We start from the raw sequence: 14010 nt of genomic DNA, 5'->3' as shown, positions 1-14010 counted from the left end.
GCTACTCCTGGCGCAAGAATTCAAGCAGTTCGGCTTCTTTTCATGGCTTGTGGCCATCCATCTTCCTCTTGATCACATTTCAGAGGTTTTTTTATGGGATTCAGGTCTCGAAATTGGGCTGGCCATGACAGGGTCCTGATCTGGTGATACTCCATCCACACCTTTACTGGCCTGGCTGTGTGGCATGGAGCATTGCCCTGCTGGAAAAAACACTTCTCAGAGTTGGGGAACATTGTCAGAGCAAAAGGAAGCAAGTTTTTCTTCCGGGACAACGTTGTACTTTGTAGTGTTGCACCGATACCGATACCAGTATCGGATAGGGCCCCGATACAGCACTAAAATGGTGGTATCGGTATCGGCGAGTACCAACAAATAGTGCAGATACTTTTTTTTTTTTTTTTTTTTTTTTAATTTTTTTTTTTTTTTTTTTTTTTTTATCAATGGTTTGGTCCACAAACAAAACAAACACACAAAGAAACAATACAGGGAAAGAAAAAGAAAAAGAACTGACCAAACTTTAACTCTATTGTGTTCAAAATCAGAAAAGCCACTGTGCTGCTCAGTAAGGTAAACCATCAATTATAGAGGACTAGTCCTCAGTTATGTCTGAAGTGCTGAAACTGTCAAGAAATGTAATTTGACTTTCTTACTGTTACACTAGTATTATACATGGGACCAAACCATTGATAAAAAAAAAATAAAAAAATATATATATATATTTTTCAAATTTCAAACAGAGTGGTATCGGTAGGTATCGGTATCGGCCGATACTGCACAGCCAGGTATCGGTATCGGTATCGGAGTCAAAAAATGGCATCGGTGCAACACTAGTACTTTGCCTGGCTGAGGTTTGTAAAAGACCATAAGGATTGAACCAAAGCGGACTGGAGGGTCTCCTAGTTCGTCTTCTCAGCAGTCCAATTTTCAGCTTTGCCCAACACATGGTCGTCTGATGGTTAGACGGAGACCTGGAGAGGCCTACAAGCCACAGAGTCTTGCACCTACTGTGAAATTGGACTCATCAGAGAAGACGAACTAGGAGACCCTCCAGTCGGCTTTGGTTCAATCCATATGGTCTTTTACAAACCTCAGCCAGGCAAAGTACAACGTTGTCCCGGAAGAAAAACTTGCTTCCTTTTGCTCTGACAATGTTCCCCAACTCTGAGAAGTGTTTTTTCCAGCAGGGCAATGCTCCATGCCACACAGCCAGGCCAGTAAAGGTGTGGATGGAGTATCACCAGATCAGGACCCTGTCATGGCCAGCCCAATTTCGAGACCTGAACCCCATAAAAAAAACTCTGAAATGTGATCAAGAGGAAGATGGATGGTCACAAGCCATGAAAAGAAGCCGAGCTGCTTGAATTCTTGCGCCAGGAGTAGCATAAAGTCACCCAACGGCAATGTGAAAGACTGGTGGAGAGCATGCCAAGACACATGAAAGTTGTGATTTTAAATCAAGGTTATTCCACCAAATATTGATTTCTGAACTCTTCCTAAGTTAAAGCATTAGTATTGTGTAGTTTAAAAATGAATATGAGCTTGTTTTCTTTGCATTATTCGAGATCTGAAGACACTGCATCTTTTTTGCTGTTTTGACCAATTGTCATTTTTCTGCAAATAAATGATCTAAATGACAATATTTTTATTTGAAATTTGGTAGGAATGTTGCCAGTAGGTTATAGAATAAAACTAAAATGTACATTTTACTTTAACACATACCAATAAATAGTAAAACCAGAGAAACTGATCATTTTGAAGTGGTCTCTTAATTTTTTCCGCGGCTGTATATATCACTAGAGTCAAAATTACTCAAATCCTATTTTTGTTTGCAATACTTTGTTATGCAATTTCAAAGAATATTACTGCTCTAAAAGCAGTGGTGGACGAAGTACACTAACTACGTACTTAAGTGAAAGTATAGATACCTGGTGTAAAATATTACTCCAGTAAAAGTAGAAGTATGCACTTTGAATTTCCACTTAAGTAGAAGTATAAAAGTATTTGCCTTCAAATATACTTAAGTATTAAAAGTAAAAGTACCTTAATGAATTATGGTTTTAAAGGCCTTTTATCATTTTCACATCAAAGCTCAGGCTCAATCAACTGATATAAGATGAAAATACTAATGCCAATCTTTAAATAGTGTCTTACATTTGTCTATTTAAAAGTGTATAAGCACAAAACATTGAAAGCTATCTATTGCCATTAGGTAAGACAAAGTGGTTGTGAAATACAAGAGAACAATTATTTAATTTTACATTTATTTGTAACCTAGTTGCACATTTAGTTATAAACAATGTGGAGTTAAACATAAGCTCCTTTACTATTACTATACCACATCTGTCTGTCTATGTTACGCTTAAACTCATAATTCCTGATTTATGTTTGAATAATAAATACCATTACAGGAACTAGTTCCACAAAATCAGAGAATGCATTTGGTGTTGTAATAGTTTGTGCTGAATACTAGTAATAGCAGTGATATTCCCTACACAACTTAACAACAACACTTTACCTAGTTATACTAGTTTGTGCTGAAGACTAGTGTTAGCAGTGATATTCCCTACACAACCCTAGGTACAAAAACAAAACACTTGACCTCAGATAAAACGTGAAGAAAAAAAAATCTCATTAGAGGAACTAGTCTTTGCATAAATTGCACAAAACTGCAGAGCATACCAATCTGCACCGAAGACTGTAAAGAAGTATGTAGTGATACCTTTACCGAGGGAGTTTGTCAAGAACTGCATGATAAAAGTTTGCGACATCTTGTGCCCTTATAAAAGGCAAGCATTTTTAAATGTGAGCCTGAGCAGAAACTCAGTTGATTGTGTATGTTTCTTCCATCATTTATGTAGCGTTGCGTAGGCTAAGCTTGAGCATAAAACAGCCTCAAAATGCTGCAGAATTCAACGTAGCTCACGCTCAACGAACGAACGAAACTGACAAAACCGAAAGGACTTCAGAGCAAATAGCGCTAATCCCTGATTGGTGTGATTGTGAACTCACTTTGACCTCTCATTATTTGATTCGCTTTGGTAAAAAGGAACGAGGGGCTTTACTAAATGTAATGGAGTAAAAAGTATGAATTTTCACTTTGAAATGTAGTGGAGTGAAAGTATAAAGTCTCACCAAATAGAAATACTTGAGTAAAGTACAGATACATAGATATGTTACTTAAGTACAGGAACGAATTACATTTACTTCTTTACTGTCCACCACTGTCTAAAAGTAAAAATATTTATTTGATTTCAAATATTTCCACAGTTTCACTTTGAAGATTATTCTTTAACTCTATTAACTTATGTATGAAGCCACACTTGTATAATACAGGTGTACTTCAAATGACTGTGTGGATGATTGTATTTCCTGTGGAAAGTCCTCATTACTACTCACATCTGACCAGCAGGAACACCTCCTTCTGCTAAGCGAAGTGGAAGATCCATGGACTTGTCACTCTTTATGGACACACAGCTTGGTACGGGAGAGTGTGATCTCTGTGAACTCTTCTGCTGGATGGAGCTGTATTTCACACACACACACACACACACACACACACACACGCACACACACACACACACGCACACACACACACACAAACACACACACACAAACACACACACAAACAAATAACATCAAAAACTTTTCTGAAGTATATGTAAAAATATATATATATATATCACTAGAGTCAAAATTACTCAAATCCTATTTTTGTTTGCAATACTTTGTTATGCAATTTCAAAGAATATTACTGCTCTAAAAGTAAAAATATTTATTTGATTTCAAATATTTCCACAGTTTCACTTTGAAGATTATTCTTTAACTCTATTAACTTATGTATGAAGCCACACTTGTATAATACAGGTGTACTTCAAATGACTGTGTGGATGATTGTATTTCCTGTGGAAATTCCTCATTACTACTCACATCTGACCAGCAGGAACACCTCCTTCTGCTAAGCGAAGTGGAAGATCCATGGACTTGTCACTCTTTATGGACACACAGCTTGGTACGGGAGAGTGTGATCTCTGTGAACTCTTCTGCTGAATTGAGCTGTATTTCACACACACACACACACACACACACACACACTGTCGAGTCAAACTTTGGTTTTAATTTTACTTTAGGGTTTAAGAAAATACACTGAAAAAAAAGAGGAAATTAACGGACAAAAAATAGTGATTTAATTTTAATTTGGGAGCGGAAGGACTCACCAGCTCAACTAATGGTTGACGCAAAGTTCTAACCAACGCAAAAATAAGCTACGTCATACACGCGACGCAGACACAAGAGCAACAGGTGGTTTAATGTAGCTTCAAGGAGGCACGAGAGAGAACAAAATAATTGTTTGAAGACCACAATGCTTGTAATATATTGTACATACTGAACATCTTTGAAACCTGGAGAGGCAGCCGGTAAGAGAATGTAGCCTACTTCCGATCTTTTCCATCAAAGTCTGCCGCTGCTCCGGTAGCGTTTGTGCTATTAATAGCTTTGAACCGCAGCATTCGTTGCAAGTGGGGATGCTAATGTTGTCTGCCTATACCGTGAACTGTAAACTAAGTTAGACACCTGTTAGAAATAAGGTGATGGTGAGGCTGCAGTAGCCATTTTTGTATAAGTGATGGTTTATGCATTTAATACTTTACTATTGAAGGTTAAACAGTTAAGGAACGTAATTGCTGCAGTTTGCTTGAACCAATTTCTGCGTTGTTTTGTGTACATTTTAAGTTGGTCAAAAACTAGACTTTACAATTCCAGTATATTTTGTACAATCATTTATATTTGAATAAATCACTCATTTTGCACATGTTGGTGTCAGTTTACTGTTGTGTGTTTGCTGATATTCATGTGTGTTTTCTATGTTTCTGTTTGTCTTTAAAGGTTTTTTACCTAAAGGTAAATGGCAAGAGAAAATAGCGAGCTACTGTTAAACTGAAAGTAAACAAGGAAAGAAAAGTGAAAACATAGCTACTGCCTGGGACTCAAGTCATTACATTTTGAGTGAAATCCAGTTTCCCAAAACCTCCAGTAGATGAGTCAGTTCCTCTTTCAAGTTGGGGGAAAAAGTACAAAACAGCAAAAAACACGGACAACTTGACACACACACACACACACACACACACATACACAAGCAAACACACACACACACACACACACACACACACACACACATACCCACACACACAAGCAAACACACACACACACACACGCAAACACACAGACACACACACATACAAACAAACACACACACACACACGTAAAAATATCTATTTGATTTAAAATATTTCCACAGTGTCACTTTGAACATCTTTTTTTAACTCTATTAATTTATGTATGATGCCATTTTGATTGGAACCGCAGTCAGAGATGTCAAGTCAACTTCAGGTTCATTTTAGAGATTCAGTTGGATGTAGATTCATTCTGCAGTTCTTCAGTTACTGATTTAAAACACAACCGTGCCAAATATCTGATAGAGACAAATGGCCATTACATGAACACAAATTTAATGTCATCTCTGATTGGTACATTTGCCCCGCACTACTGCTACACTCTGGGTTGGGTTCTACTATCTGATAGCTAGCCAAATGAAAACAAAAAAAACACTCAGTTATCTGTCATCCAGCTTCAGTTGCCAGGCAGAAATCATGCTAGCACGCTAGCACACAACAACAGATACTTGCATATGCTGTGTTCATTTGTACTTCATAACTTGCTAGGAAATAAATAATAATTATTACTAATTTATTAGTATTATTATTAATATTATGATTGATGGTGGTGATCTGAAAAGGGAAAACTCAGATAGTAATAGTCATCCAATCAGCTTTCGTTGCCAGACAGAAATTATTCTACTTTCCACACAAATGAAGACCTACAGCAGGAAGGTCAGAGCTTCATCCCACACACTCACAGACATTTATTCTGCTTTTAGTTGGGCATAATGTCTCAATTGACCTAATACTTTTCATTACCATTTAAATGTTGTTTTACTTATTTTACTTACTTAAGCTTATGAATAAAGATTTGCTACACTAATTAACGAACAAACAAATACATAGACAGGCAATTAAACATATAATACATGTAAATCTATTATTATTATTATTGTTGTTGTGGTTGTCTTACCCCTGATGCTCATAATCATGGTTCTCTTCTTCACTGGAACTCATCTTGGGGCAAATACACCCCTTTTCCTGGGATATCCCTCTCCTGGTATTATACTGGAGAATGAGAGAGAAAGACAGACATACACAGAGTGTCACAAAGTGTAAGAAAAGAGAGCATATTACTCCAATTGTCTGTTCCTTGCACTGGCTCACAGTTACATACAGAACTGAATTCAAAGTATTATTTACTGTCTATAAGTCACTAAATGGTCAGGGCCCTAAATTTGTTTAGTTTTGTCTTAATACTTGCACAGAATCTGAACCTTTATCTAGCTCCCTTTACTTTAATCTTTTGCCTATTACAGCGAAAATTCGGCACAATTGGCACAGCCTCTGTTTTGTTTAGACAATGGAGAAGTTTGAAGAGATCGACAACCAGATATGGAAAGGGGGTAAGAGTGAGAAGAGGATGAAGAGGAGGACAAGAAGGACGGGGACATGGGGGAGGAGGAGTAGGAGGACAAGGAGGAGGAAGAGGATGAGAAGGACAAGGAGAAGAAGGAGGAGGAGGAGAAAAAAGAAGGAGAATGGTCATCTCTAATGAGATTTGGGCCGCTGTGGTAGACCATGTGCTCAACCAAGGTTTGAGCATGAGGGAGGCTGGCCAGAGGGTCAAACCAAACCTCAGCCGCTTCACAGTTGCTGCCATCATTAGAACCTTCAGGATAGAGAACAGGTACGAAATATATTTGCTTTGTGAATTGTAATACTGCATATCAATAAAATACAGTGTGCTCACAGTATTTGTATTTTGCAGGACTGAAAGAGAACCACACCGTGGAGGAAGAACACACACTTTCACCGCCGAACAGGAGACAGGATAAATTGTCAGTATGGTTTGTGAGAACAACGGTATCACACGGTTTACAGTACTGTACTGTTCTCTGTGTGTACAGAAAAAAAGTAGGCCTACACTGAGACATTTTACAAAAGGAGAAATGGCTCATTCTCCAGTCATTGTCATTCATATGGTGTGTTCCATTTCGATGATTGTGTTTTCAATTTTGCATTTCAAGTGTACTGTAAATGCTTGGTAGTGTGCAGCAAATGCTTAGTAGTTGTGTGTACACAATGATTGTATGTGTGTTTCATTTGAAAGTATGGCTGTGTGTACCAAATGAAAACACGGGTTCCATTTTGTGAACAGTTAAGAGATCTGATGGAAAAGAGTCATCTTGCAAAGGGAGTGTCAGGTTAAGCATTTTGTGTGTGAGGTTTTCAGTTATGTGTACGTGCAGTTTTGAGAAAGCCGTTATTGATTTGAAAAACGTGTGTTAACAATTGGGAAAAAATTCATTGTGATTCTATTCTATTTCATGTACTTTGTGTGTTTATTTGAATGTTATGTGAACACACACTAATGTACTGCTATTAGTCATACCGCAGTGATGTGACCACACTCTAATGTAATGCTATCAGTCATACCGCAGTAATGTGAACACACGCTAATGGACCGCTATCAGTCATACCGCAGTAATGTGAACACACGCTAATGGACCGCTATCAGTCATACCAGAGGAGTGACTGGTTCTTATCTCGGCAACAACAAGCATGACAGAAATATAGCCTACGACAGAATCTGCAAGTTTGACTTGAACACTCTATACCTCAAACAAATACTGCTGCCAAATAGAGCGACTCATGTCCATCCCTAGCTACAGTATTCATCTATCTTGTTGAATAGAAACCATACAGGCCTAACCGTTTTAAAATCATTCAATTTTGTGACAATCAATGGATGCGGTCAGATTTCGCCAGCATAAGCGTGTCTTGGACCAGAACCATACCTGTCAAGTCCTGTTTTATCTGTGAGATTTTCAACATTTTTCGTTTGTCACATCTCATGGATTTTCACTCCCAGTAGCATAGAATAATAGTTACATCTCCATTAGTAGGGGTGGGGGAAAAAATTAGATTCTCTCTAAAACGATTCTGTCTCGAAAAGTTCATAATCAATTTTGTAATTAAACATCCATTTTATGTTGAAATGCAAGCTGCATAAATGATTGCATTGTTCATAGAAAGTCAAAATTGTGACAAGGAAAAGCTTTTTCTCTAATAATAAATAAAGAAGGTAATTCATCTGTTGATTTTCTTTAATTATCAAACACAAAGAATGAAGTGTAGCAAAGACTCTGAGTAGCAAACTCGAATGTTTTAAAAGTCGAAATGCATCGATAATCGTTTTATCGGTTTAGAATTGATAATCAATAATCGGTTTAGAATCAATAATCGGTTTAGAATCGAATCGTTGACCTATGAAACGGATTTGGAATCGAATCGTGAGGTGCCAAGAGATTCCCACCCCTATCCATTAGACTGCTGTGCGGTGTTAGTGAGAGACTGCCATGTTTGCACTGTGCAGGTTACTATGGCTTAAGGCACACTGGCTGGGTTGTTGCTGCGTTACCTGTTGATTTTCATGTTGGTGCCCATGTTAACTAGGGATGCAAATGATTAATCGACTTTAGATTAATTGTCGATTAAGAGGTTGCTCGATCAAAATGTATTAATCACGATTAATCGCTAGAGGGCGCTAGCGCGAGAGACCGGTTGAAAACAAATGTTCTCTGTGTAATGCGGTATTGAAATACAATAGTTCCACTAGCTCAATCAGTTACCATTTGAACACCGTGCATGCTTCTGTCCTGCATGGCACCACCAGTTCACCTGGTCAACCTAAAAATCACAGCTACACTGTATTATACCTTCTCTCGCTTACTGCCGCGAGTTATGGCTTATAGTCTTAAAACTCAGGTTAGCTAATAGCTCGTTAGCGGGCTAGCTCACTGAGACTTCATAGAGTTAGCGGGCTAGCTCACCTTGCTATGAATGTGAATATCTCCGTCTACTCCCGCGCTAACGTGTGCCCGCGAGTTTGGCTCATGAGAGTAAGTAAGTAAGTAAGAGTTGAGTTGGCTATTTAGCTTGATAGCGGACTAGCTCACTCAGGCTTAATGATTAGATACCTAGCTCGTTAGCGGGCTAGCTTACCTTTGCCTGATGGCTTGTCATTAAGAATGTAAAGTTACTCTATCCCTCACTACCGTGAGCGCGAGTTAAACTTCAGAGAGTTGTGTTGGCGATTTAGCTTGTAATAGCCTAGATGCAGTTTCTTCATAATCTATAGGCTCAATAATATTCTGTTTGGCTCTATTTAATTTCTTCTATTCTTTTTTGTTTTATGTCTGTTTCAAATGCAAGAACTGAGCCAGTCCATAATTTTTTTTTTTTTTTTTTAATTAATGAATGGATTTTGTTAAACCATAAAAAAACTTTTCTGCTTTCTTTTCCTAATGCATAATTACTTGAGGAATGTATAATAGAATATAATAGAATTATCATAATGTAATGTAATATAATAATAATAGGGCCTATTTTTAAAGGCCCTATTGAAGCACTGAAACTCAGGTGAAAAACGCCGCTTATCAATTAATCGAAAGTCGATCGATAAGATTATCAACTAATGATTAATGAATTAATCGATAATTTGCATCCCTAATGTTAACAGGTTAAAGCACACTGCCTGTGTGAGGCGCCCATGTTAACAGGATAGAGCACACTGCCTGTGTGAGACGCCCATGTTAACAGGTTAAAGCACACTGCCTGTGTGAGTCGCCCATGATAACAGGTTAAAGCACACTGCCTGTGTGAGGCGCCCATGTTAACAGGTTAGAGCACACTGCCTGTGTGAGACGCCCATGTAAACAGGTTGGATCACACTGCCTGTGTGAGACGCCCATGTTAATAGGTGAGAGTACACTGCCTTTGTGAGACGCCCATGATAACAGGATAGAGCACACTGCCTGGGCCTATGGTTGATGGAGAAAGATGGATATATGCGTGGTCTCCATTGTTTGCCCATGCAATAGCGTGACAAACAAAATTGCAAGATTGGGTATGAAATCTTTCGAAAATGTCCTTGAAGAAGTCAAGCAGTGCACTTGTTCATTTGTGTCAGCAGCCGGCAAAGTGGACCGAGCTGACAGGTGGACTGACATCGCCAGCGATGTGGTGTCGAACTCGCCTGTCAGTACTATCGTAGCTTTATTTCAATTCAGATATTTAGCACTGAAGTGCGAACCAGAGCAAATTTCTGTGTCCTCCACGAGTACCACAAACTTATTTGTGGACGATAAGGCCAAGATCCCGGTTGGAGAACCAGGGGAGCCTGTGTCCACCGGTGTTCGAGGTCGACACTCAATTGTGCCCTCAACCAGCCAACTGGCAGCAGTGGACCATGACATGACAAGCAAGGGATCAATCACATCCACAGTGTACATGCAACCCAATGTCCCTTGTCAGCCAGAGGGTTCATGGTACAGTGGCAAGGTAAAGATCATGGTTCAGGACTCCGTGTTCCAAAAGTCTACAGCATACAGAAATGCAGCAGCAACAGTTAGGCTCGCACAGGAAGACCCTTCTGAATGGAAACCAATACATGTCAAGTACAGTGATGGTGGCACAGAACATCGCACCCTACTGGTCAAAGTTCAGCTCAGTCTGATCGCAATATTTAAGATGCTAGGACTGGACATGCTCATTGCCTGTAGAGCAGCTCCAGGCCAGAGCTGGCAGAATCCAGTTGAGAGATTGATGGCTATACTCAAAATCGGCCTGCAGAACTGTGCATTGGAGAGGGACAAGACAGCAGAGGACATGGAACACCTGCCGAAGAGGTGCAGCTCAATGGCAGAGATCCGCAAAGCGGGCGAGAAAAACCCACTGCTTGCTGAGGCTTGGAGCACTTTAGTTGCGCCAGTGCTGGACACAGTGGCAGGACGCTACAGTCGGCTGAAGTTGAAGGGAAAGCCAATGATGATCATAGATGCAGTCACAGATGCAGAGGAAGATTTGGTCATGCAGGTTATCACCACACTCTTCCCTTCCATCAATCCCGCAACAGTGACCAGCAACAAGCAGACAAGGATCCAGCATTCACTGAGTGGGTGCAGAAACACTGCCGGCAACGCCAGTATCTGTTTCAGGTAATGAGCTTAGTTTCCCTGTGTTTCTATGTTTGTATGTATGATGCATAATGATTATTTTTAATTATGTATTGACTGTATAGGATGTTGAGCTGCAGTCCATGTATGAAAGATGCTTAAATAAGTCGTTCTTTCAGATACACAAATGTGATGACACTGAATCCTGTTCCATAGCAGCCCTCCTGTCTGACAGGTTGTGCTTGTATTGAAATAGGTGACCATTTCACATGTGGGAGTTACATCCTGGAGCCCAAACATCAACTTTTATCTACTGTGCAGGTCAGGCTGTCTCTCTCGTGTGGTGATCCCATAGAGCTGGCCTACTACCGGGCACCTTTTGGGAGGCAAGATCTCTGTGCACACTGTGGCGGGCCTCAAGGCAACACCTGCCCAGCCCTGTTATTGAAATTTAAGACGGTCTTGCCCTGCTGCCACATTTGTATTGGGGCTGGAAAAAAGCACATTGTGGCCAGACCCTATGGCAAGCAGAAATGAGCAGTGTTCAAGGGGTTTAAAGAGGCCCTGCAGTTGTATTTTCCTTAATTTAACTTAAAGTGGAACTCCAGTGTTATTCAACCCATAGCCCTGTTGTACGAGGTCACCATGTGCTGTCCGTATGAAAAACAATGAGAAAATGTGGTTTGTACATATACATTGTACAGAGTATTGGGAGAGTTGATACTATTAAATGTTTTAATGAAATATTGCTTGAGATGTCTTCAATGCCAATGGTCCAGGTTGTATTGACTACATATTTTGTTCATATACAAATGTGTGTGTGTGTGTGTGTGTGTGTGTGTGTGTAACATGCTGGGAGTATCCATTGCTGCTGTAAAAAAAAATTCCCTACCTACCCATGACCTCAACTGACAACCAACAGGAACCAAACTTTTTTTTTTTAGGCCCTGTGTGAGATGCCCATGTTAACAGGTTAGAGCACACTGCCTGTGTGAGACGCCCACAGCATATAAAAATCCATATTCAGCTGGTTTTTAATTCGCAGAGCGCATCTTTTGTGTGTTGGTGTAGGTCCAATGTTCTCAACCTGGCAACCCCCATACACTTTGTTTCTGGGGAGGAGGGACAGTGGAGAGACGATGTTCACCAATATTTGGAATTTGGAATGCACTTCCGGTTTTAAAGCTTTTGAAACGCTCATTGAAGGGTTGTTGTACAGTATAACCAACACGAGTCCACTTTTCGGTGTTGCTCTTTGTAGACGGTCCCTGCGCACTCCTCTGTACTTATTTGTCCAGTTCGTAGAAATACTCGTTTTGAGGATAGTTTGTTGTAGCTCGTTGTTTATATAACTGCGGTTGGAAGGATTTGTCTTTTGTGTTTTAACAACGTGTCTCCTGTGAGTTAGACTATTGACACCTTCGAATCTGTGAAATCTTTCCAACTTCCCCGAAGTTTGAGTTCGAGTTCGTCCTTTCTGTTGTTCCTTGTTATGTAACCTACTCCATCTTATACTGGGCGGTAGCTGACAGTTGCCTTGGATAATAGACTTTAGGACATTATCACATCGTTGTCCACTTGAAACTCCAAATACACAGAATAATAAACATGCTGAAAATCTTTGTTTTCGTAAGCCGTAAGCTATTGCAGGCTTGTCATTTCAGAATCTTTCGGACAGTCGACTATTTTAGGCAAGGCCTGTATTAGGATGAAGGTTAATAAACAGGTTGGAGAGGGACGAACAGCTACTACCTAAACTTGACGTTTATTTTAGTAATGAGGGTAATAATATCAAACCCATGTTGTTAAAGCACCGAATTAACAGTTCACAATGCAATGCTGAGATACTCACAAACGGTAGTTTCTGGGTAATTCTTTCCGGAAAATTCAACTGCGTGTTCACAAAATGGAAGAAACGAGTTTAGTTTCGGTTTCGTGTGCGCGACTGCGCATACGTGGCGGCTGTTTAAAAGGCAGGGGCGAAACAAATACAAAAAAAACTACAGCATCATGAATACTGAGATAGTTTTCATCGTTGATTAAGATTAACATTATTGTACGAGGCGAACCGGATTGAAAATACCGTTCGTTGATGATAAAACACAGGGAACTATAAAATATGTCCATTTCAAACTATTACAGTCACCCTTACTTAATGTAACCGAACATGAAGGCATGAGCGTTGCTCAGACTTTAAATCATTCGGGGCTTAGTTCAGACCTGGTTTTTATTATACTGGCAGCTAAATGCACCATTTTCACGCATTGAGACAGACACATTCGAGCAGCAGCATGTATTAAACTGCGTCTGTGAGAACATCTGTAGTTATAGGTAGTTACTGCACGAAGACCAATTATTGCACGAACGGAGACTTATATTAATTCAGACATAGCGTCTTTAAAGAGACAAACAGAAACCCCTATAGCGATTGCACACTTGTTAGTAGAAAGCCAAAAGGAGGCAAATATATTTATAGGCTATCCCAAAAACTAAGATAACCTTCACTACCAGCATTGTATCAGAATTGTAACCCAAACGCAATAACGCGTGGTAAGGCTACATACAAAACTAATCTTGTTTTTTTTTCTAGCTGTCTCATCCTCGTTTACATTTGCCTTCTCCGAAGAAACACCAAACATCCTGATTTAAATATGGTTGTCTCTAATCAGTTTGCACCTGAAATAGTTCACCCTCTATAATTACCATTAGTTGATCTAATTAATATAGGGAGTGCAGGGAGTGCAGCTGCACTAGGGCCAGTGGCATAAGGGGGGCCCATCCTTGATCTCAACTTAACCTCAAACGTCAACCTTATCGGTCAAACCATATGCTTTCACATTGAAGAACTGACCGGGCCTCCGCCCCTGATAGATTCAAACATTCGCCATTAAAGT

General features: G+C 39.7%; 1 protein-coding gene across 1 annotated transcript in view; it reads right to left on the bottom strand.

Annotated features, from left to right (window-relative positions):
- Window positions 1–13021, bottom strand: part of LOC308369975 (uncharacterized protein) — a gene marked incomplete at its 3' end in the record, with an annotated part of 59071 nt that extends 46050 nt beyond the window's left edge. Inside the window, exons 1-4 of the mRNA XM_080844534.1 lie at window positions 12969–13021; window positions 6130–6224; window positions 3928–4053; window positions 3397–3522 (exon numbers count right to left, since the gene is read on the bottom strand). Of these exons, the coding sequence (XP_080700660.1) occupies window positions 3397–3522; window positions 3928–4053; window positions 6130–6173 (296 nt within the window). The 5' untranslated portion in view covers window positions 6174–6224; window positions 12969–13021. The remainder of the gene's footprint in view (window positions 1–3396; window positions 3523–3927; window positions 4054–6129; window positions 6225–12968) is intronic.
- Window positions 13022–14010: the final 989 nt, after the last annotated feature.

The sequence above is a fragment of the Sprattus sprattus genome, assembly GCF_963457725.1.
Source record: "Sprattus sprattus genome assembly, chromosome: 9".
In the NCBI taxonomy this organism is placed as follows: domain Eukaryota; kingdom Metazoa; phylum Chordata; class Actinopteri; order Clupeiformes; family Clupeidae; genus Sprattus; species Sprattus sprattus.
This window is presented reverse-complemented; position numbering and strand designations above follow the sequence as displayed.